The 23912-nt window shown below is 41.8% G+C and overlaps 1 protein-coding gene across 2 annotated transcripts in view; it reads right to left on the bottom strand.

Annotated features, from left to right (window-relative positions):
- The window catches only part of HACD3 (3-hydroxyacyl-CoA dehydratase 3), a 45634-nt gene that overhangs the window by 17099 nt on the left and 4623 nt on the right, over positions 1–23912 (bottom strand). The window contains exons 2-6 of one of the 2 annotated variants that reach the window (XM_025883847.2): positions 10267–10309; positions 7875–7948; positions 6457–6621; positions 4702–4753; positions 2330–2440 (exon numbers count right to left, since the gene is read on the bottom strand). In XM_025883847.2, the coding sequence (XP_025739632.1) occupies positions 2330–2440; positions 4702–4753; positions 6457–6621; positions 7875–7948; positions 10267–10309 (445 nt within the window). The remainder of the gene's footprint in view (positions 1–2329; positions 2441–4701; positions 4754–6456; positions 6622–7874; positions 7949–10266; positions 10310–23912) is intronic. The other variant, XM_073877210.1, reaches the window with a different exon arrangement.

Genomic DNA, 23912 nt, shown 5'->3' with positions numbered 1-23912 from the left:
ATTATCCACATCCAAACCATTTTCAAATGGTGCATTCCTTCCGATCTTTTGCATGTATTGGTTCAGTTTTTTCCCCATTTTATATGATGTGATGAAACTGGAAGAACAAATTTATCTTACTTTTTTAGCCTATCATAAGTATTTCTCCATGTTACTATAAACTCTTTAAAGACTTTATATCTGCTTCACAACATTCCACTGAACAAATATTCTAAAGCCAGCCCTCGTTGATGGGCATCTAGGTAGCTTCTAACTTGTCACTAATATAAAGGATGCCACAATGTGTACCTTTTGAAAAAGCTTTTTTGGTAGTTTCAGTGATTTCTTTAGAACATACTTCCAGAAGTTAAATAACCAGGTTCAAGGATATGAACAGTTAGGTGTCTTGATGAGCTTTGCCAAATGATTTTCCAAGAGTTGTTGTGCTCATACACCCTCCCTGTAGCCACTGGTCTGTCTACTTTAGCATATGTCCTCTTGAAATAGCTATCTTTTTTTAACATGGCAAAACTGACAAACAAAAATCATATTTTTGTTTTCTTCATCATTATTGAGTTAAACATTTTTTCTGCATATAATTGGGTTTACTACCTCTTAGGAACTCCCTGCACATGACTTCTATTTATCTATTCCATGGAGTCACTATGTTTTTAGATCAATTTGTAACCAATTCTTTATGTGTAATCAACTCCTGCTAGTGTTTGTTGCAATTTTCCACCAAACCTCCATCCCCATGCTACTAACCTCAATATACTTTTAATCTTGAGTGTTGTCTTAGCTGGGATATTTTTAGATACACAGGAATTTAGATACTTTATGTAGTCAAATATATTGACCTTATTCTTTATGATTTCTTTTAAGCTTAGAAAGTCCTAACCTTCCACATGAGATTTTTATAAACATTTACTTGTATCTTGTTATGTTTTAAATTTCTGATATAGGACTCTTAAATCCTTTGGGGGAATTTATTTTTGTACACAGTGTGAGGAAAAGAGTCAGAGATTCCTTGCCTTCCTCATGCACCCAAACCTAACCAATTTTCCCTGGAAACATTGTTAGAATTCCCATCCAATAAAAAAGTACTGGATATGGGCGCCTGGGTGGCTCAGTTGGTTGAATGACTGCCTTCGGCTCGGGTCATGATCCCAGAGTCCTGGGATCGAGTCCCGCATCGGGCTCCCGGCTCAGCGGGGAGCCTGCTTCTCCCTCTGACCCTTTCCCCTCTCATGCTGTTTCTCTCTCTCTCTCTCAAATAAATAAATAAAATCTTTAAAAAAAAAAAAAGTACTGGCTATTTCCCTTTCCACTGATTCAGGATTCCTTTTATATTATACATATAATTGGGAGATTTATACATATAATGTAAGGGCTATTTCTGGACCACCTAATCTGCTCTATTGATATTCTATTCTTATGCTATATTATTTTAATTATCATTCTTTCATATCAGTCAGAGAAAGTACTCTCTCATTACCCTTTCTTCCCCCAAATTTTATTACCTATTTATTGTTCATAATACAATTATGTATGTGTTATGTATGTATGTATTATGTTCGGAATACTTTAGAACACATTCTCAAAAGTTTTCCATTGTCATTTACTTGTTGCCAAAATTCTGTTAAATATACAAATTAATTTAAAAAAACATACAAATTAATTTATCAAGAACGAGTATCTTTATGATAGTCTTTTCATTCAGCTTTGGAATAGTCCATTTGAGAATCTACTTAGTCTCCCAAAGGGCGCAATCCCTTTTGGATCTGCATTAACTCTGGCACTGGAAGTACCACACAAGTTTATCTGGTCACAAATGAACTCCATGTAGTAAGCAGAAAAAGGAATGCCAGCCCACGGTGGGCCTCTGGCCAGCCGTGTGAATGTGGGACCAGTTCTAAGCCTGTTTCCTCACCTGTTAAATGGACACAATCTCCAGCCTGCTTGTTTCACAAGGCCAAGGGAACTCAGAGACATGGAAGTACAATGAAAGGCCTGAGTGCTACACAAACGTGGAGGGTTATTATTAATACCAAAGGCAGGGTACTACTGACACCTTTGGTGGGTAGTAGGCCAAACTACTGACAAAAGAAAATCAGTGTTGGGGAGCCTGGGTGGCTCAGTCGGTTAAGCATCTGCCTTAGGCTCAGGTCATGATCCCAGGGGCCTGGGATCGAGCCCTGCATCATGCTCTCTGTTCAGCAGGGAACCTGCTTTACCCCTCCCTCTGCTGCTCCCCCTGCTTGTGCTCTCCTGCTCTCTCTGTCAAATAAATAAACAAAAAATCTTTAAAAAAAAAAAAAAAGGAATGTTAGTGTTGAAATTTTGTGCTTGCCTTTTCCCAAAATAAAGAACCGCACAGTCATGTTGACAAAGATCCAGGAGAATCCCAAGAACTGCACGAGATTATACATGAACAGGTATCCTTTCTTCAAGCTTGTAAGAGCTGAAAAGCAAAGCAAGACAGGAAACTGTTACAAGCAGAGCTGCAATAGAGGGGTGGGGGACAGACCTGGTTGACCTCAACCCCTCTCTCCCATGGGGTGCCCTGAGCTCCCAAACAGATATCTGGCCCAAATCTGCATCAGCCTGGGCTCCTAGGCCCAAAGAGAAAGGGGTAAGGTGAAGTTATGGTCACTGCACTCCAAGGTGTTTCTTTAGCAGTCTTTCCCCTCACAGCCTTGAAGGGTAAGTGTACAGATATCATAAACCCAAGGCGAAAAATTACTTCTGGCGAAGAATGACTGACCATCTTAGGAGGCATTAAACAAGGGAAATAAAGCTACACTCTGCTTCCGCTATTGTCATTTTCATATAATCTACAGTTTCTTCTTTCCCACAATTTTTTAAGGTCATGTAGGTCAAACTAGCTCAAAGAAATAGAAACATAAAAAAAATTATGATATTTGATCATATATGCATCCAACCAAGGATCAACTGAACACCCACAAAGTGTGAGGTACTGAGGGACCCTAGTAGGATTCGAAGATGTCAAGACTTGACGTCACCCTCAAAGAATTTACAATCTGAAAGCCGTAGTACAAGAGAGAGAGTAACAGGTTGCGTCTTTTGACACCCTCAAGGTGAGAAAACGACACTCGTCTGGGGAAGTGGGAAGCAGGCAAGTCTGCAGAGATGACATGGTGCCTTCCCTGTACTTTGGAAGAGATGGCTAGAATGAGAACACAACTGAAGAAGGAAAAGCCTGAGAGGCAGGAGGATAAGGAATTGTTCATTTTGTCTGCAGCCTAAGGCTTGTGAAGACACAGCCAATTACAGAGTTAAGGAAGGAGTAAGGGGCTTAGAGTCATGGTTGAGTCCAAGGAGTGGGGCAAAGGCAAGGATAATTCTCAAGAGAAGAGCTATGGAACTCAGATCTTGCTGCTCCATATTTATTCCAAGGCAACAGATATTCTGCATGCAACCCTCGGCGGATGCTCAAATGATCACACTAAATAGGGTGGTCAATCAAAAGCAACCTAGTCCTAAGGAGTCAAGAGTCAGGCTTTTTGCAACACTGAACTAAAATTTTTTCTTCAAAACTACAAAAATGTATTAGACTTCGCCATCCTCAAGAACTTATTTCATTAGGAAACTTCATGAACTGAGATAAAACAGTAAAAGCATTATCTAATGTCCTAAAAATCCATATATAAAATTTTTTACGTTTTTTAAGTTTATCCCTCTAAACCCCCCTCCAAAATTAACTTAAATTTCAAATAATTTTAAAGCTCAAAATTAATTTTATAATCTCAAATCTTTATTCTTCACCTCCACTAATCTTCTCCCCTTCTTTGTTTTTCTTAAAGGAATATTCCTCTACATTAGTGGTTATTCAAATCTTTTTCTAAAGCAATGAAACCTCCTCTTCAAAATGAACTTTGTTCAGAACCTAACACATAAAACACAAGCAGAACTTCTCTGGTTGAAGTGGACCCGCTTGCTTGGCCTGTCCCTCCAAAGTATCCCTGGGAACCCCTGGGGACCATGGGACGTAGTTTGAAAACAGCCACTCTAAAACTTTCCCCTTCCTTACTTACGGCATGCCACATAAGTATCCCTAAAACTTGAAAATATATGGACACACGAGAAACCTTGATTTTATTTTGCTTTTCTGCATGCATTTCTGCGTGGTCTGCCCCCTGGAACGGATGCTCTGAGAGAGCAAGTGCTCTGATGAACACACTGGCTCTACCCCTCAAGGGCCTGCTACAATGCTTCCCCCCAGCAGGAAGTGAACGGCTGCTGCATCTCATCTGTGTCGCCCAGAACACAATACACTTACAGAACTTCTTGCTTCTCAGCAGTTAGACAGAGACAAACAGGAATAGAGTTTCTGAGGTTGAGAACCACACTTATCTGGGAGAAAAACACCAGGCTGGAGGAAGTGTAGCCTTGGACCTACGTGGTGTTTCCACGTGTCTAGGCAGGGCCTGCTGCCACTGACATTGGGCCAGTCCAGGAAACTACGGTTCTTCCCTTCTGCTAGACCAGCTTTGGTGCCCTCAGATGATGTTAGGCTCCAAAGGGAAGCATTAAAAGGAAGGCTTCTGATGTGGGTGTGCACAGAGTAAGCCCTGGACATGAAGGAGTCCTCATCACCTCGGACACACCATATTAGCTCTCCTACCACATCCCTCCCCTCCATACCCCCATCTCAATTGTTAGTTAACTGGTAACTACCACAGAAGCAGCAGGGCAACTTACTTTCAGGGGAGCCTTGGCTTTCAATTCTTAGTTTATTTAGGCGTTCTTCTTCCTAGAATTTGGACAGAAGTTTTCCAAGAGCACAGGTTAGAATTCCCAGATGCTTGCAAAAGTCCACATGCTGAATAAGTGATCTGAATCCCTCAAAGCCACCTCCTCCAACTGTGTTCACACCTCACTGGAGCAAATGTCCTAGCTCGTGCCTGACATCCTCAGCCTGACTCCTCCTTACTGAGTAGGACCAGCATCACAGAATGCTCATCCAGTGCTCACAGAATTCAACCAATCAGCTGGCTTCCAAACTACAAAGTGGAGAGTCTTAGAATCTTGGAGCTGGAAAAGACCCCCAGAAGATGTGCCATGGTCATAGAAACAGAACAGAATTTTAGGGCAGGAAATAGATCGCTGTTTTATATTTTTTTAAGACTTCTAGATTTTTAGTATAATTTTTCCAGAAGCTAAAATCATGTCTCCAACATCAGTAAGAACTCACATTAGGTCAACATAGATACAGATGGTTACAGACAGAAATATTTATAGGTATAGGTAGTATATGAATGGGCTAGTCTGCACACGTAATAGTTCCTCATTGTGTCACCTGAGAGGATCTAGAAGCAATATCTAGAGCCCAGATCTTGGTTTCCATTACTATTCCCCAATAAAAAGAACAGAGCTCCTTGAAGAATGGCTGACTCTAGGGCTGGAGCAGGGAATACATAACATAATATATAACATATATTACATAACATAATATAAGCTGCCTGGAGCAGCTTATAATGCCAGAAATTAAGGATGTCCAAAAAAAAAAAAAAAAAAAGCCCCACAATGACAGAGCTTTGTCAAAAGGACACAAGAGCCAACTGAAAGAGCTTCCAAAGGCCAAAGCTGGGACAACATGAACAACAAAATAAATAACATACAAGTCACATAGTATTGTATTATAAACCAAATTATAAAACAAACATTCATCAGTCCATACGGATATAAATAAATGACTGAATAAATACACGGAAGAGAACAGACAAATCTCCCATACAGAAGAGTTCCAAATAAAGTACATAGATACTCCGCAGTAAGGATGGGAAGCGTAACTCCCCACTCCTTAAGCATGGGCTAGACGTAGTGACTTCCGTCCAAAAAGTACACAGTAAAGAAAGGGGGCGGGGAGAGTAACATTACAATGGAGAAACCGGATAAACATTGCCTCAGCCAGATGATCAAGATTAGTATAAACAGTGATAAGTCGTGCTGACCGTATATACCCTTGATGTGACACAGCAAGAATGAAACCCCGAAATCCCATCACCCTCTCTAAATCATGAGAAAAACATCCAACAAACCCCTGCTGAGGGACAGTCTACAAAACATATGACCAGTACTTCTGTAAAATGTTTCCAGGGGAGCCTGGGTGGCTCAGTCGTTAAGCATCTGCCTTCGGCTCAGGTCATGATCCCAGGGTCCTGGGGTCAAGTCCCACATCAGGCTCTCTGCTCAATGGGGAGTCCGCTTCTCCCTCACTCTCTCTCCCTCTGCCCCTCCCCCTGCACGTGCCCTCTCGCTCACACGGGCACTCTCTATCAAATAAGTAAATGAAATCTTAAAAACAAACAAAAAAACATGTTTCCAGGTCTTTAACTGAATTTGCAATTTTGTCCTTATTTTATCAGACCCAGATAGGTATCTGAGGCGGCCCAAATAACTTCCAAATAAGTTGTGTTCCTTACGATTTGTCTCGATCCTACGGTCCTTACTCACCTTGGCTCTGAGCTCCATTTCTGCATCAGACTCGTCCAGCCAGCGGTCAAAGTCAGGGGCCAAAAATAGTGGGCGCTTCTCCTGCTTAGTGAGTCTCTCCCACCACTGACTCACCTTCTTCTGTACTGTAATGTTTACCTGCCTCTGGGTCAGTTTGTAAACCGGCTAGAAGAGAAAGTGAGAAGGTGAGAACGCCCTCTCCTTCCCGTCCCTGACTCCTTCCCCTGCTCCGAGCCAGTGTGGCTACGCACAGAAGCCGCACAGCATGCTCCTTCCCCTTCCTTCTCAGTTCCTACAAGGAGTGATGCAAAGAGAACCTCCAGACCAAGGGCTGGTAGAGCAAAGCACTGGTAAGAATGGCACTGTCTTTCTCTGATCGTCCAGTGAAGGACAGAGGAGGAAATCAGGATAAGAAAGGCATATAGTTCTGGTTCTAGATGAACCTCCTGCCAGATCTCTACCATGCATGGCATGACATCCAGTCACTCTCTCAGTACATCCTCACCTTCCAAATCTCCTTCCCATGAAGATGACGGAATTAGAATGGCCAACAGTCCCTGGCATAACGAGCCCTTGTTTTAAGAAGGTCTATTCAGGGCTGGAACTTACTGGATCAGTTACAGCTCTATCACAAAGGCTAGAACAACCTCCCAGCTAAACTCAAATTCTCAAGAGGCTGTTCCAGTTCCTTATTCCTATACATGGCCTCTTCCTTTGCCTCTAAAGCAAGACCCACAACAGGTTCTCTACCCCTCAAACCACTGCTGACTATTAAACCAACCAAAACAACTGAGCCCTCCTGCACAGAGAGATCAATATGCTCAAGCCCTGGGAGATAAAAGTGTAATTCCAGAACCCAAAATACACCTTCTGTTAGATTCTCTCTTCCTGTCAGAAGAGCTTCCCTCAAGCTCTGAGAGAAAGGAAACTTCAAGGATATTTCCCAATTCTTTCTAAAGGTTGGCAGTCTCTACCTTTTCTGATTTCTACTGCCCCTGAAGCCAAGTCACATGAAAACAAGTGCTTGGCGTAGGCTTCACCTAACTTATGTAACTCTGTTCCCTGCCAGTGCCACACTCCTCTGTCTTCCCTAACACCAGACAGTATCAGAGCTGGAAAGGCCCCTAAGGATTTCGTAGTCCAACCCTTCATTTCACACATGAGGAAACTCACTCACGGAAGTGAAGAGACTTGTTCACACCGCTACGCTAGTAAATGGCAGAGCCCAGATTCACCTCAGGCTCTCTGTCTTCCCCACTCCTCTACAGCTAGAATCAGGACTCAGTTCCCAACAAAAGAACTATATTCTTTGGTTTTTATCTTTTTTTTTCCCCCACAACCCCTATCCCCCTATTTCACTAAACTACTCGTATTTATTTCCTGAAATGGAAAGGGAAGTGAGAAAAGAAAGGACATACCTCTGGTTTCACAAGGTCTAAGAACTCCAAGTGAAATTCATAGACGTTGTCTCCTTTGGCACCATGTCCCTGAGCTATAAAGAAAGAAATGTGGATTAAAGTGAACTGGCAGAGCAAGGCCATCCTAAAGCTTGGTGCAGTTCTCTTGGAAGTATACAAACAGTAATGGGTCCTGCCCAAATCAGTGGGGGCTTGTGAGCAGAGCTACTCAGACAGCTATAGATAAGCTGAATTCCGGACAAAAGCTTATCTCCATACGTCCTTCTGATGATCAATTCCAGAATATTTACTTCATCTTCCAATGTGGCCTTGATAATAACCAAGTACAAGTAATAGGCAGGAAAAAGAATACCGAAAGCGAAGCCAAAGGTATCACAGAGCTATAAATGTAACTTTCAACATTTACTTTGGCACTGAGTCCAGGGCAGAGAAATATCAGGTAGGTGTACTATCTTGACTGCAGCTAAGGAAAGTTGCAGGGTATACGGAAATGCTGGACTGTCTCAAAGAAAGCTCTGACTCTAGCACCTCCCAACCAGGGACAGAAAATGAAGAAGCTGACTTCTCCTTTAACACATCCTGAATGGAACGAAAAAGAGAAATATAATTTCCTCCATTCGTTCCTAAGAGAGGATAAATGATCTGGGAGTAAAGTCCCTGGGTTGACCATTACGCCATTCCTGTGCTTTGACATGGCTCCCTCCCCCAAAACAAACAGGTGCCACGCCGCCAAGGTGCCAAGGTCTGCTGTACATCCCTTCCCCTCTAACTCTCTGACTTGCCCAGGTTCCCTCCTGGGATTCTCTTTCCTCATCTGGCCACATGTGGTATAATTTGCCTAATATTTGCTACAGGTGGCTATTGTTCTCCAAGACCATAAATTCCTTAAGGTCGAGCAGTCCATAATCTCCCAGTGGCAAAGTATACTTCCATCATTTAACTTCCTTTCAAATGTATTAACACCCAAAAAATCTGAGCTGCTACCACAACAGCTCTCGTCTTGAAAAGCAGATACAAAAGCCAGGCTGCACATTCATGCAAGCATATGAAGGTAGATGGAATCTCCAGTAAAGCAGAAACTCGTCAATATCCCATATTCCCCAGCCACTTACTAATGACACTCCAAGTAACTAGAACTAGGGAGAATCCCACCCCCTGGGTGACAAGGAATCCGGACCTACCCTCTCAGGCACAGCAGCGTAGCTGCTGACAAACCGAGGAAAAAGAAGACAGAGGCAGATTCACAGAATCAAAGACTGTCAGGGCTGCAAAGGCTTTAGGTATCACCTAGAATGCCATGTTTCTTAAACTGGCCTGTGAGTGTAGCATCAGAGGGCTGTAAAGTCTCATTAAGAAAATTTCTATTTTTTTGTTTTGATTATAATCTTAAAAAAAAAGTGTATTCTGGATCATCTAGATGGCTACCTTATAATTAAATACTGACATGCAAGTATAGAGGTTGTGTTCCCAAGGGCAATGGAGCCAAATGTCATTTAAAGTGACCATATTTTGGGGTGCCTGGGTGGCTCAGTCGTTGAGCGTCTGTCTTCAGCTCAGGTCATGGTCCCAGGGTCCTGGGATCGAGCCCCGCATTGGGCTCCCTGCTCCACGGGAAACCCGCTTCTCCCTCTCCCACTCCCCCTGCTTGTGTTCCCTCTTTCGCTGTATCTCTCTCTGTCAAATAAATAAATAAAATCTTTAAAAAATAGATAAATAAATAAAGTGACCATATTTTGGGTGCCTGGGTGGCTCAGATGGTTAACCGTCTGCCTTCAGCTCAGGTCATGATCCCAGGACGGATCGAGCCCCACATCAGGCTCCCTGCTCAGTGCAGAGCCTGCTTCTCCCTCTCCCTCTGCCATTCCCTCTGCTTGTGCTCTCTGGCTCTATCTCTCTGTCAGATGAATAAATAAAATCTTAAAAATAATAATAATAATAAAGTGAACATATTTAATTCTTCACATGTTTTCTCAAACTGGGGTCCATGGCCCAGGAGGATCCTTAGGACATTTTCTCAGGTGTCCATAGGTCCTAAAATTTGAGAAATACAGATTATAACTAAATACCTTCATTTTATTAGTCCAGAGAAGTCAGTAAGTTGTCCAAGGATAGCAGAATTAGAGCTAGAAGACAGATGTCCTGATTTCCAGCCCGGGATTCTTTCTCACTCTATATACTGCCTCTCTAAGAGGAAAGCAGGACTTCTAGGTCCTAATAAGTTCTTTGATTTTTCTAATCATATATTTCAAAACAATCTAGTTTACCCCAAGAGCAGCAGAGAGGTGAACATCAATACAAAGTGAATAAAACAAATAGATAAAAAGGAAAAAGAAACCACCACCATGCCTCTTTAGCTGTGTAGAGAGCTGGGAGCATTTGCCCGGATACTGACCTTTGAAATGCAGCACATTTTCAGTGATGCTGATGCCAGGATTCTGTGAAAAGAGACCAAGGATGCGAGAAGGGCATTTTAATAGGAGAAAAATGAAATTAAAACCGGGGCTTTCTTCCCTCCATCCTTCCCCCTTAGGGACTCGGCCTCCTACCTGGGCCTCCCCCAGAAAATATATTTAGTTGTTTATGCACAGCTCTGTGCAGGGTTTCTCTACGTCTATCTGTACCCATCTGGGATTGTAGGCATCTGTAAGAACAACCCGAAGCTGCTCCAACTGTGCAGAACAATCAAATACTGAATCAGTCCCTTCTGATAATGCAAATGGTACAAAGGTGCTATGGGAGGTGTTTCCGGGGAGAAGGCAGGTCTCTAAGACTCAGTCCCTGAGCTGTGGAGGCAGAGTCCTAGTGGAACAGATGATGAGTCATTTCCTGTCAGAAGATCTCAAACAGTATCAAGTAATATGTTCAAGACCAAAAGAGCAGTAAAAAGCCGTTAAGTGCTCTAAGTGTTAAGGGAGCAAGCACATCAAGAACAGGATGGCTGAGGGAAGTGAGGCCCCCACTGCAACATGAGGAGTGAACTCATTACAGTAGGCAGAGAGAAGGGCTGACGATTACAAGGGATTTCACTCAAAATGAAACAGACAGTGCCCTCGCCGCAGGCTCCGAGCTCCTAACCCCCATCCAAACCAACTCTCCAGATTGTTCACTTATTCCCAGAAGCTGCTACATGACTTTAAGAGCATAACTTAAAAGTGATACTACTCAGCTTTTTTCAATGGATGAGAATGACTCACCTCCTACCCCAGCCCAAAGTTAATAAGCAAGGAGCAGCATGTTTCTAGTGCTGGGACGAAGTCATTTGTTCTCCTGCGGGCTCAGCTCTCTGTGCTCCATCATGCATGGAAGGAAACCAGCAAATGATATAGAGAGAAGATCGGAGAAGGGGTGGGGAAAGGGAGCCTAGTGCTCTATTCACAGCCAAGACTGTTAGGAAAAGGGAAAGAATGAAGGCTGGGGGGAGGGGGGGCGGGGAGGGAGCATCTGAGCCAAGCTTTATGGTGAGAACCTCCCTAGCAGGAGTACAGACTTTAGGTTGAGATGCATACCCAAAGGAGCTACAATTCTAGATGATCTCTGTGGCAGGAACAGGGAGTTAGGGAACCTCAGCAAGAGAGGCTACACTTCCAGGGGCATGGTTCCTCGGTAAGGGAAACAGGGTTTTGATATAGATATTTTCATTAAAGCTAAAGTTCTAGAATGTCTTGGAGGTAAGGTTCCCACCCAGGTCACTTCTTGCCCAACTCGGTGGGTTTCCCATACTCTAAATCACTTGGAAGGAAAATGGAATGAAATTCAATCAGTAGTTGAAAAACTTCTGACAGACAAAAGTCTAGGACCATATGACTTCACCGGTAAATTCTACTAAACATTTAAAAAAGAATTAATAATACCCAACTTCTCAAACTATTCCAAAAAATTGAAGAGGAAGGAATACTTCCAAACCTATTCTATGAGGCCAGCATTACCCTGATACCAAAACCAGACACTACAAACAAAAACAGACCAATATCTCTGATGAACACAGAAGCAAAAATCTTCAACAAAATATTAGTGAACTGAGGGGCGCCAGGGTGACTCAGTTAGTTAAACATCATGGTCCTGAGGTCGTAGGATCAAGCCCCATATCACATCGGGCTCCCTGTTCAGCAGGGACAAAAAAGAAAAGGCACCCAAACTGGTAAAAAAGGAAATAAAATTGTCACTATTTGCGGATGACATGAAACTATATATAGAAAGCTATAGACTCCACCAAAAAACTACTAGAATTAATAAATGAATCCCATAGAGTTGCAGGATACAAAATCAATATACAGAAATCTGCTTCGCTTCTATACACTAATAATGAATTATCAGAAAGAGAAATTAAGAAAACAACCTCATTTACACCTGCATCAGAAAGAATAAAATAACCTAGGAATAAATTTAACCAAGGAGGTGAAAGACCTGTACTCTGAAAACTATAAGACACTGATGAAAGAAATTGAAGAGGATGCAAATAAATGGAAAGATATATTCCATGCTCGTGGATTGGAAGAATATTTTATAACGTCCATACTACCCAAAGCAATCTACAGACTAAATGCTATCCCTATCAAAATACCAATGGCATTTTTCACAGAACTAGAATAAATAACCCTAAAATTTATACAGAGCCACAAAAAGGCTCCAATAGCTAAACCGATTTGAGAAAGAACAAAGTGGGAGACATCATGCTCCCTGATTTAAAAGCTATAGTAATTACAAAGCTATAATATATATTATATATATAGTATACTACAAAGCTATAGTAACCAAAACAGTATAGTACTTGCACAAAGACACATACATCAGTGAAACAGAACAGAGAGCCCAGAAATAAAGCCACGCTTTCATGGTCAATTAACCTATGGCAAAGGAGGCGAGGAAAGGACAGTCTCTCCAATTAACAGTGTTGAGAAAACTGGACAGCTACATGCAAAAGAATGAAACTGGACCACTTTCTTACACCATATACAAAAAGAAACTCAAAATGGATTAAAGACTTAAATGTAAGACCTGAAACAATAAAACTCCTAAAAGAAAACAGAGTCAGTAAATTCCCAGACATTGGTCTTTGAAATATCTTTTCGGGGGGTGCCTGGGGGACACAGTCAGTTGAGTGTCCAACTCTTGGTTTCAGCTCAGGTCATGATCTCAGGGTCATGAGATCGAGCCCTGCATTGGGCTCCGTGTTCAGCGCAATCTGCTTCAGACTCTCCCTCTCTCTCTGCCACTTCCCACTGCTTGCATGCACTCTCTCTCTCTGAAATAAGTATTTTTTAAAAAAAGAAAAGGAAATATTTTTTTGGATCCTACTCTTCAGGCAAGGACAACAAAAGTAAAAACTAACAAACAGGACTACCTCAAACTAAAAAGTTTTTTGCACAGTGAAGGGAATCATTAACAAAACAAAGAGGCAACTCACTGATAGGAGAAGACATTTCTAAGTGATAGATACCATAAGGGATTAATATCCAAAATATTATCAAGAACTCATCTACAACTCAACATAAAAAAAAAATCCAATTAAAAAATGGGGGGCGCCTGGGTGGCGCAGTTGCTTAAGCAACTGCCTTCGGCTCAGGTCATGATCCTGGAGTCCCGGGATCGAGTCCCATATCGGGCTCCCTGCTCAGTGGGGAGTCTGCTTCTCCCTCTGACCCTCTTCCCTCTTGTGCTCTCTGTCTCTCATTCTCTCTCTCTCAAATAAATAAATAAAATCTTTAAAAAAAAAAAATGGGCCCAGGATCTGAATAGACATTTTTCCAAAGAAGACATCCAGATGGCCAACAAACACATGAAAAGATGCTCAACATCACTCATCATCAGGGAAATGCAAATCAAAACCACAGTCTCACCTCACACCTGTCAGAATGGCTATTGTCCAAAAAAAACAAGCTCGGTGAGGATGCGGAGGAAAGGGAGTCCTCGTGCACTGCTGGTGGGAATGTAAATTAGTACAGCCACTATGGAAAACAGGATGGAGCTTCCTCAAAAAATTAAAAATAGAATTACCATACAATCTAGCATTTCTACTCCTGGGGATTTATCCCAAAGAAAATGAAAACACCAATTCGAAAAGATACATGCACCCCTATGTTCACAGCAGCATTATTTTTAACAGCCGAGATACGTAAGCAACATAACTGTCCATCCGCAGATGAATGGATAAAGAAGATGTATACACAGTGAAATATCAGCCATCAAAAAGAATGAAATCCTGCCATTCGTGACAACATGACTGGACCTAGAGGCTATTGCGCTAAGTGAAATGAGACAGAAAAAGACAAATACTGTATGACTTCACTTCTATGTGGAATCTAAAAAACAGACTCAAAAGTACAGAGAACAAACTGGTGGTTGCCAGAGAGGAGAGGGGCAAGGGTGTGAGTGAAATAGGTGAAGGGGATTAAGAGGTACACACTTCCAGTTATAAAACAAATAAGTCACGGTAACATAAAGTACAGTAAAGGGAATCTAGTCAGTAATACTATAACTTTATATGGTGACTGATGGTAACTAGACTCTGCAGTGATCATTTCATAATGTATACAGATATCAAATCACTATGCTGTACACTTGACACTAATATAAAATGTCAGCTATAATTCTTTTAAAAAAGAATATATATTCCTGCCAGCCCCTACTTTGGTTGCATCTCTCAAGCTTTATATATAGCATTTTCATTATTATTTAGTCTAACATATTTCCTAATATTATACTTTCTTTCTTGACACATTGGGTTAGTGAGAAGTATTTAATTTCCAAACCCATGAGATTTCCTCGTTATCTTATTATCAACTTCCATCTGAACTGTACTGTGACCAGGGGGCATTCTCTGTATGATTTTAATCCTTTCAGACTTGTGGAGACTTGCATTTGGAAGCTGTATAGAGTTAAATTGTGTAAATGTTCCAAGTGAACCTGAATGTGTATTCTGTAATTTGGATGCAGAGTTCTATACATGTCTACTGGATTTCCTGTTAGCTATTTGTTCACGTAATCTATATCTTTACTGAATTTTATCTTGTTATTTTATCAATTACTGAGAAATCACACTATTGTCAACTTCTCTGTTTCTCCTACATCTGTTACTTTACGTACTACTGAGGCCATGCTAGTTACATATAACTTTAATATCGTTTTACCTTCCTGATGAATTCAAACCTCTATCACTATGAACTGACCTTTCTCTAAAAATACATTTTTGTCTAAAACTCTTACCTGAATCAGCTTAGCTAGATCACAGGGATCTGTGTTTGCTTCTGCCAGGCACCTAGGAGCTGGGCTCTACCAGCTGAGACCACTTTAAACTAAATTCATGACCCTGAGGATTTTTAGATCTTCAAAATTGTGTACATTTGGGCTATATAATCTTTTAAGAGCCAACTCATGATTGTAACTGCTCAAGGACCTTTTTTCCTCTACTTTGCTCTGTGCTAAGGCCTCTGGGGATGGGAAGCTGGGATGCATTTACTTTTAGTTCATCCTTACCCTAACAGTATAATCCTCTGAAATAGTTTACGGGGAGAAGGGTTTCCTATTATATACTGTATCTTTGGTGGGCTTTGGTCTTATTCTGTCCCCTGCACTCTGTTGGGCTGTTAAAAGCCAAAGTTCAAGTTCAGTCAGCTAAGCTAATGTTTTCAAGGCAAAAGCAGTTTCAGCACTCAGCTTTACCAGAGTTCCCACTATAATTTCTAACTTGTTCACTCTTTGATGATTTTAAGATTTTTTTTTAAAGATTTTATTTATTTATTCATGAGAGACAGAGAGAGAGAGAAGCAGAGGGAGAAGCAGGCTCCCCACCAAGCAGGGAGCCCGATGCGGGACTCGATCCCAGGACCCTGGGATCATGACCTGAGCCGAAGGCAGACGCTTAACCATCTGAGCCACCCAGGTGCCCTAATTTTAAGATTTTTATTGAACATCTTTAGTTGTTTTTAGGATCTGTACAACCTAGCCCATCTTTAACGAGTAGAGGAATTGTGCCTCTGCTTACAAAAAGAGGAGTGGGTAAGGAAGAGGGGAAAAGTGACTTTGAAATTAGATGGACCTGGGTTCAAATCCTAGTTATACCACTTTTTATTTCCATCATTTAATCCACAGCAACTGTCATTACTTTTAAAACAACAGTAACACTGCTTATTTCACAAGATTCTTGTGAGAACTGGATTATAGTAACATGTAAAGAATCTGGTAACTAGTAAGCACTCAGAATCTGGTTGCTTTTCTCCCTCTGCCTACGATGCCCTTCTAAGTTTCCCTATCTGTTGAATACTATTTATCTTTCAAAGTCCAGGCCAAATATCAATTCCTCTTTCTCCTACTCACTTCCAACATTAAAATTAATAGTTTCCTGGGCGCCTGGGTGGGTCAGTCAGTTAAGCGTCTGCCTTGCACTTGGGTCATGATCCCAGGGTCCTGGGATCGAGCCCCTCATTGGGATCCTTGCTCAGCGGGGAGTTTGCTTCTCCCTCTGCCTGCCGCTCACCCTGCTTGTGCTCTCTCTCTCAAATAAATAAAAAAATAAATAAATCTTTAAAATAAAATTAAATTGTTTCCTTACTACTTTGTCTTCACCTTTATTATAATACTTACCACACTGTTCTGCAATTATTGTTTATTGGTTTATCTGCCCCTCTAGACTTGAGTTCCTTGACGGCAGGGACTATGTCTTTTTTTTTTTTTAAGATTTTATTTATTTATTCATGAGAGACAGAGGAGGGGAGAGAGAGAGAGAGAGAGAGAGAAGCAGAGGGAGAAGCAGGCTCCCAAGGAGCAGGGAGCCCGATGCGGGACATGATCCCAGGACCCTGGGATCATGACCTGAGCCGAAGGCAGACGCTTAACCATCTGAGCCACCCAGGGGCCCGGCAGGGACTATGTCTTATCTCTGAATCCCTACTGTCTTCATTAACTACTGAGTGAATTGCAATTAAATCAATTCATTCCATTTTCATAATTTCTGACAGAACTACAGAGTTCAATGAACTATCTGCTACCACAGCCTTTAGACATTTAGATCTCATTTAAATCATTAGTATTTAGTTCTGTGCATGTGTGTGACTAATATATGTACACACAAAAAGTTATACGGCAAGCATGAGGTTGCTAGCTTTATAAGGGACTGTTTCCAAGATCAGCCCTTGGCTGGCACTAAGAAACCTGGCCTTCCTCCGTCCCCTAACAGTTCATTCACTGGGCCTAGACTGTGCCTACAAACAATGTGACTAGTGGTAAACACCAGCTTTCCTTCTGGGAGTCTAGAATTTGGGTACATAGGTGCTGACTTTCTAATGGGCTTCCCTGGGCAGAAACATTACGCATAAGTTACTGCAGTTTTCATTGCTGGAAAAAAAAGAGCAACTCAAGTGTATACCCTCACAGGAAGGATGAGGAGCCCTGTACATGGAATTTCCCCACACTCCACCTATGGTTTTTTGTTTTGTTTTTTTTAAAGATTTTATTTATTTGACAGAGAGAGAGACAGCGAGAGAGGGAACACAAGCAAGGGGAGTGGGAGAGGGAGAGGGAGAAGCAGGCTCTCCGCCGAGCAGGGAGCCCGATGCGGGGCTCAATCCCTGGATCCTGGGATCATGACCTGAGCCGAAGGCAGTGAGCCGAAGGCAGACGCTTAATGACTGAGCTACCCGGGCGCCCCTCCACCTGTGTTTTTAATCCTTCGCTGATCCTGTCATATATCCTTTCACTGTAATAAACTTTAGCCAGGAGTACAACTATATCCTGAATCCCATGAATTCTTCTAGTGAATCATCAAACACATAGGTGGGTATTGGGCATCCCTCCTGAAAAAGTGTCTCAACCCAGTATTTTGAAAATTTTTAATTCACTTAAAAAAATTTTTTTTACAGATTTTATTTATTGGGGTGCCTGGGTGGCTCAGTCATTAAGCGTCTGCTTCGGCTGGGGTCGTGATCCCAGGGTCCTGGGATTGAGTCCCGCATCGGGCTCCCTGCTCCGCAGGCCTGCTTCTCCCTCTCTCACTCCCCCTGTTTGTGTTCCTGCTCTCGCTGGGTCTCTCTCTGTCAAATAAATAAATAAAATTTTTCAAATAAAAATTTAAAAAAAAAGAATATTTCATAGGTGACATGGGTACTTTTTTTTTCTTGATATGAGTACTTCTTAAGGCATCCTAAGAGGAGGCCACAGCTTGATCATTTAATTAAGAGATGGGGATTGCCAGAACCCTCTATTTTTTTTTTAAGATTTTATTTATTTATTCATGAAAGACACAGAGAGAGAGAGAGAGAGAGGCAGTGGGAGAAGCAGGCTCCCAAGGAGCAGGGAGCCCGACACGGGACTCGATCCCAGGACCCTGGGATCATGACCTGAGCCGAAGGCAGACGCTCAACCATCTGAGCCACCCAGGCGCCCAAACCCTCTACTTTAAAGGTACTCCTTTTCTTTTGTAATTAGTAAGTAATCTAACAGTGTAATCTCCTATTCTCTATCTATGCTTTTTCCTCCAATGGAATTGTCATCCACTGATAATCCCTGCCTGATTTGGAGGTTGCACAGAGATGATTTTCTAATTCAATCATTCCTTCTTCATTTTTTAACTGGCATTCTTCCATAAGGATGAGTTTTCCCTTTCTCGGTTCCCTCTTTATATTTTAAATTGAAATTTTTATTGAAATAATTGTAAATCCACATGCAGTTATAAGAAATAACACCAAGAGATCCCTTGTACTCTTTGCCCAGTTTCTCCCAAAGACAGTACTTTAACATAACTACAGTATAATATCACAGTCAGGATACTGACATTGATAGGACCGACTTATCTTATTCATAGTTTCCTAGTTTGACTTGTATTCATTTGTGCGTATGTGTGTAAGTACTATACAATTTTATTACAGGCATAGGTTTGTCCATCACAGTCAAGATACTGAGCAGTACCAGATCCCTGGTGCTGCCCTTTTGTAACCACACCCACCTCCTGCCCCTCCCCTACCTCCACCGCCCAGCACCTCCATCTTCCTTTCCTTTTGAGTATCACTATGGACTGATGGATCTTCTTTTTTAGTTCCCTCTGTCAAAATCCACTACTATTCTTATTCTTTTTGCTGTTCAAATGATCACAAATTTGGCTGGTGGAAATCCCTTCAAACCAGCTCCTATGCTGTTCTGACATGACTTTGTGGCCTTTGACGATGTACTTTCTCTAGCACGGACTTGGAATAATCAGCCATTTCTTCAAGGAGCCTTAGTTCCTTCAGCAAGGAATGGTAATTTAGAAAACATGATCTAGGGGCACCTGGCTGGCTCAGTCAGTAGAGCATCTGACTTCCGATCTGAGTTTAAGCCCCATGTTGGGCGTGGAGCCGACTTAAAAAAAAAGAGAGAGAGAAAAGAAAATATGATCTGGTACATTGAGGTATACTCAATGCTCATTTTTAGTGTCTAGCTAGGAATTTTTAAAGTCATGCTGTCATATTTAAATTTCCAATTCAAATTTACTATTATAGAGCTTCTCATCTTATTACTCATTATTTTTATCGCTTTTCTTACAGTGAAAACCTTGGTTCCTAATAGCATTAACACATTTATTTATTTGATCCTCAAAAAGTTTCAGAATTATATCAGTATTTTTACTGACAATAAACCTACTGAGTGAAGTACAATGTTTCTTTTTGTCCTTAGAATGCATTCTACTAAAGAACCAGAGTACTATGCAAAGTTACTTGTATTAACTTATTCATCTGGATGGTTATGTTATCAATTTTATATACACAGGTCCTTTTGATTCTGTCTGTATTGAATTTCAAGATTTGCCACTTTATTCTTTTTTATTAAGTTTTATTTTTGAATATGTAAAATATTCACATTGGTCAAAAGTCAAACTGTAGAAACATACCTCAAACCTATCTCCCTCCACCACATTCCTACTCACCACCCACAAGTAAGCATTTCAGGAGTTTCTGGTTTATCCTTCCTCCATATGTGTGCACACACATTTTCCAAAAACTAAGTAAATATACCCAGATATTCTTATACATTAATGGTGGCACGTAACATACATTCTCACACACCTTGCTTTTTTCACCTAGATCAGTCCTCATCAGTTCATAGAGGTCCCACTCCTCCTTTTTACAGCTGCATTACACTCAACTGGGTGTACATGCTAGTACACATCCCCTGCAATCCCCTGGCTTGGATCCAAATTCTACTTACACTTAAAAATGCGGTTCAAGGGGTGCCTGTGTGGCTCAGTTGGTTGAGCGACCCACTTGTGATTTCAGCTCAGGTCATGATCTCAGGGTCGTGAGACTGAGCCCTGAGTGCGGCTCTGCACCCAGCAGGGAGTGTGCTTGGGATTCTCTTTCTCCCTCTCCCTTTGCCCCTCCCCTCCCCCCACTCCTCTCTCTCTCTCTCTCTCTCTCAAAAGTAAATATGTAAATAAATCTTAAAAAAAAAAAAGCTCAAGGCCCACAGCCTTTAGAAAGAAAGCCTACCTCTCCTCTCGGAACTCCAAGAACACTGTACCACGGATTACTCTGCTCATCCTCTCCCCCCACCAAGAGGAAGCTTCTTTAAAAGTTATCTATAATCATTACTTCTTCCTCACCATAAATTTACTCTTAAATCCACTCTGATCTAGCCTATATCCACACCACTCCAGTGAAACTGTTACTATCAAGATCAGTAACCTCCATGCTGGCAAATCCAACAGACATATAGTCTCATCACAGTCCAAGCAGCACTGGACACACCTGACCACACTCCACGGAAATGCTCCGGTCCCCTGGGTTCTAGGGCACCATCTGGATTTGACCTTGTAGGGTACTGCTTTTCTATCCTTCGCTCCTTTCTCCGCTGCTCAACTTCTCAATGGCTGAGTAGCTCAGGACTCAATCCTTCCTATCTCCACCAGTTTTTTTTTTTTTTAAAGACCTTATTTATTTACTTGAGAGAGGGAGAAAGCGCACACATGAGCGGGGTGGGGGAGGGGAGGAAGAAGCAGACTCCCCACTGAGCAGAGAACCTGACAACGAGGGGACTCTATCCCCAAACCCTGAGATCATGACCTGAGCCAAAAGCAGCCACTTAACCAAATGGGCCACCCAGGCGGCCCCACCACCAGTTTTTAATATCTATCAGTTTTCTGTCATAAATTGGCAATGTGAAAGGGCCAAATTAAAGCCACAGTATTTTATATGGCCTGCAGAGAATTGCTTTTGTTTCATGTGTGTATTAATTTTTAGTTTGACTTCACCAGCAAGTACTTTCCACCTAGGGATTCTGCAGGAGCTGTCCCCTCTCTCTGCCACATTCGGTCCTTGTACTTCCCCACAGCTTCTTCACAGTTAGGTCTCTGCTCACTTCCTCAAAGAGACCTTCCCTGACAACCCAGTCTGTGGCAGTTCTCGTGATGCCTGATCAGATTGGTCTTCTTCTGCCTTCTCCAAAATGTTATTATCTGAAACTGTATGATGAATTTGTTCACTTTTACTGTCACTCTTTCACCACCAGCAGTTTCAGCACATGAACTTCGTAAGAGGAGGGACCTCCGTCTGCTCCTCCTGACCAAGTCTCAGAGTCTGGAAGACTCTCAGGCACACAGTAAGCCTTTACCTGTATTTGTTGAATAAGTCAAATGTAAAACTATAAGGATTTTTTCTTAACATTTAAAAAAAATCTGGATTTCTAGCTTCTCTTTCACAAATTAGAAAAATCAGATGCCAACCTTAGATCTGCCTTCTTGCATGACAAAAGCTCCCCCCTCAGGATGAACCCTATCCTCTCCAATTAACCACATTCCCCACCCAGCTCACTTCACAAACATTTACTGGGCACTCACTAGATGCCAGGTATCGTTCGAAGTGTTCCACATTACTAGCTCTCTCTCACACACACACACACACACACACACACACAGCCCTATAAAATAGGTACTATTATGACGATTTTACAAATGGGCAACTCAGGCTTACAGAGGTTATATAACTGGCCCAAGATTATAAAATCAGCAAGGGGCAAGACCCAAATTCAAATCAAGGCAAAAAGACACCTGGGCTCCTCATCACTACACCATATTTTGGGCATTTGAGTTGGTAACCTCTGATCTATTCTCTTTACCTGGGTGAGCTCATCCTGTCTCAGGAATTTAAATACTATAACATATTAACTGACAATTCCAAAATTTGCTACATTTCTTCAATTCTAAAATGCACATCTTTTTCACATTTAGTATCTCTAAAATCAGGATATATAATACAATAGATAGCAGCACCTGACAAGTAAGTGCTTTGGCCAAGTAGCAGCCATAACATGCCTACCACTGCCTGAACGTGTGTGAACGTGGCTATTATTCCAGATGGCGTGACTAGACAGTTGCAACTGTTTTTCAGTCAACAAGCCACGTAAAGGCCATTTGAGGAAGGAGTATGAGTCTTGGTTCTCGTCTGGAAATATTTTCTTGACATCATCTGGTCAGATCAAGAAAGTGCCAGCTTTGAAACTTATAAATACGTCATGATGACTTGAAAAAAAAAAAATGCCAGAGATAATAGTAAGGCACTCTTCCAGAAATGCTGCATTTACATTCGTCCTTCTTAATGGTACACAGGATGATACTATGTGGAAAAACATAGACTGTGACATCCCTGAGGTGAAAAGTGATTCAGATGAGTACTCTAAAATATGAAGATGGGGGACGCCTGGGTGGCTCAGTCGTTAAGCGTCTGCCTTCGGATCAGGTCATGATCCCAGGGTCCTGGGATGGAGCCCCGCATGGGGCTCCCTGCTCAGTGGGAAGCCTGCTTCTCCCTCTTCCACTCCCCCTGCTTGTGTTCCCTCTCTCGCTGTCTCTCTATGTGTCAGATAAATAAATAAAATCTTTAAAAAAAATTTTTTTTAATAAAAAATAAAATAAATAAAATATGAAGATGGGAGGCACTTGTGTGGCTCTGTCGGTTAAACATCTGCCTTCGGCTCAGGTCATGATCCCAGGGGTCTGGGATTGAGCCCCATGTCCAGCTCCCTGCTCAGCGGGGAGTCTGCTTCTCCCTCTCCCTTTGTCTGCTGCTCCCCCGCTTGTGCTCTCTCTCTCTCTCTGTGTCAAGTAAATAAAATCTTAAAAAAAAAAAAAGAAAGAAAATAAGCAGGCCTGATATCTGAAACTGATCTGACATTCACAGCTAGATCTCAACATTATTACAAGCTGGTCTAAAGCTCACAGCAAGGCCACTGTGCTCTCCTATTAAACATAAACAAACTCAAAAAATACCAAACTACCTCAGGTTACTCTGAGATCATGATAAAATGACACAAAATAAGGTCAACTCATAATTTTGTCTAAGAACAAGTCACTCGCTATGTCATCCAAAACATATCCAATCACAGAATTGTCCCCACTCTCTAACAGCATCCCATCTAAGATAAATCCCTACTTTCTTAGTCCCTTTCCCAATCATCCAACGAAAGCCTAAATCCTATAATCACTTATTTCTAATACCCTCTTACTGAGACGCCCCACTATTCCCAAAACGTGTTCTCCCCCATCGAAACAAGCAATAAACCCACTTGTTAAAACAAGATGTTTCTCAAAATAGAGGAGCATGGGGAAGGGGGCAAAAATAAAACAAGATGAAATCAGAGGAGATAAACCGTAAGAGACTCTTAATCATAGGAAACAAACTGAGGGTTGCTGGAGAGGAGGGAGGTGGGAGATTGGGGTAACTAGGTGACGGGCATTAAGGAAGATGTGTAATGTAACGAGCACTGGGTGTTATATACAACTGATGAAAACTCTACCTCTGAAATGAATAATATACTATATGTTAATTAACTGAATTTAAATAAATAAAATTTAATTTAATTTTTAAAAAACAAGCTGTTCCTGGTGGTCTTTAAAAGGGTTGGGCGGGGGGAAATTGTATAAAAATGTCCCACTGCAGGGCGCCTGGGTGGCTCAGTTGGTTAAGCGGCTCCTATGGTTCGGATTATGGTCCCAGGGTCCTGCTCAGCAGGGAGCCTGCTTCTCCCTCTGCCTGCCACTCCCCCTGCTTGTGCTCTCTCTCCTTTCTCTCTCTCTCG

The sequence above is a fragment of the Callorhinus ursinus genome, unplaced genomic scaffold (genome assembly GCF_003265705.2).
Source record: "Callorhinus ursinus isolate GAN/ISIS: 27379988/994484 unplaced genomic scaffold, GSC_fseal_2.0 scaffold25, whole genome shotgun sequence".
In the NCBI taxonomy this organism is placed as follows: Eukaryota; Metazoa; Chordata; class Mammalia; order Carnivora; family Otariidae; genus Callorhinus; species Callorhinus ursinus.
The sequence above is the reverse complement of the archived record's forward strand: the minus strand, read 5'-3'. Positions and strand labels throughout refer to the sequence as shown.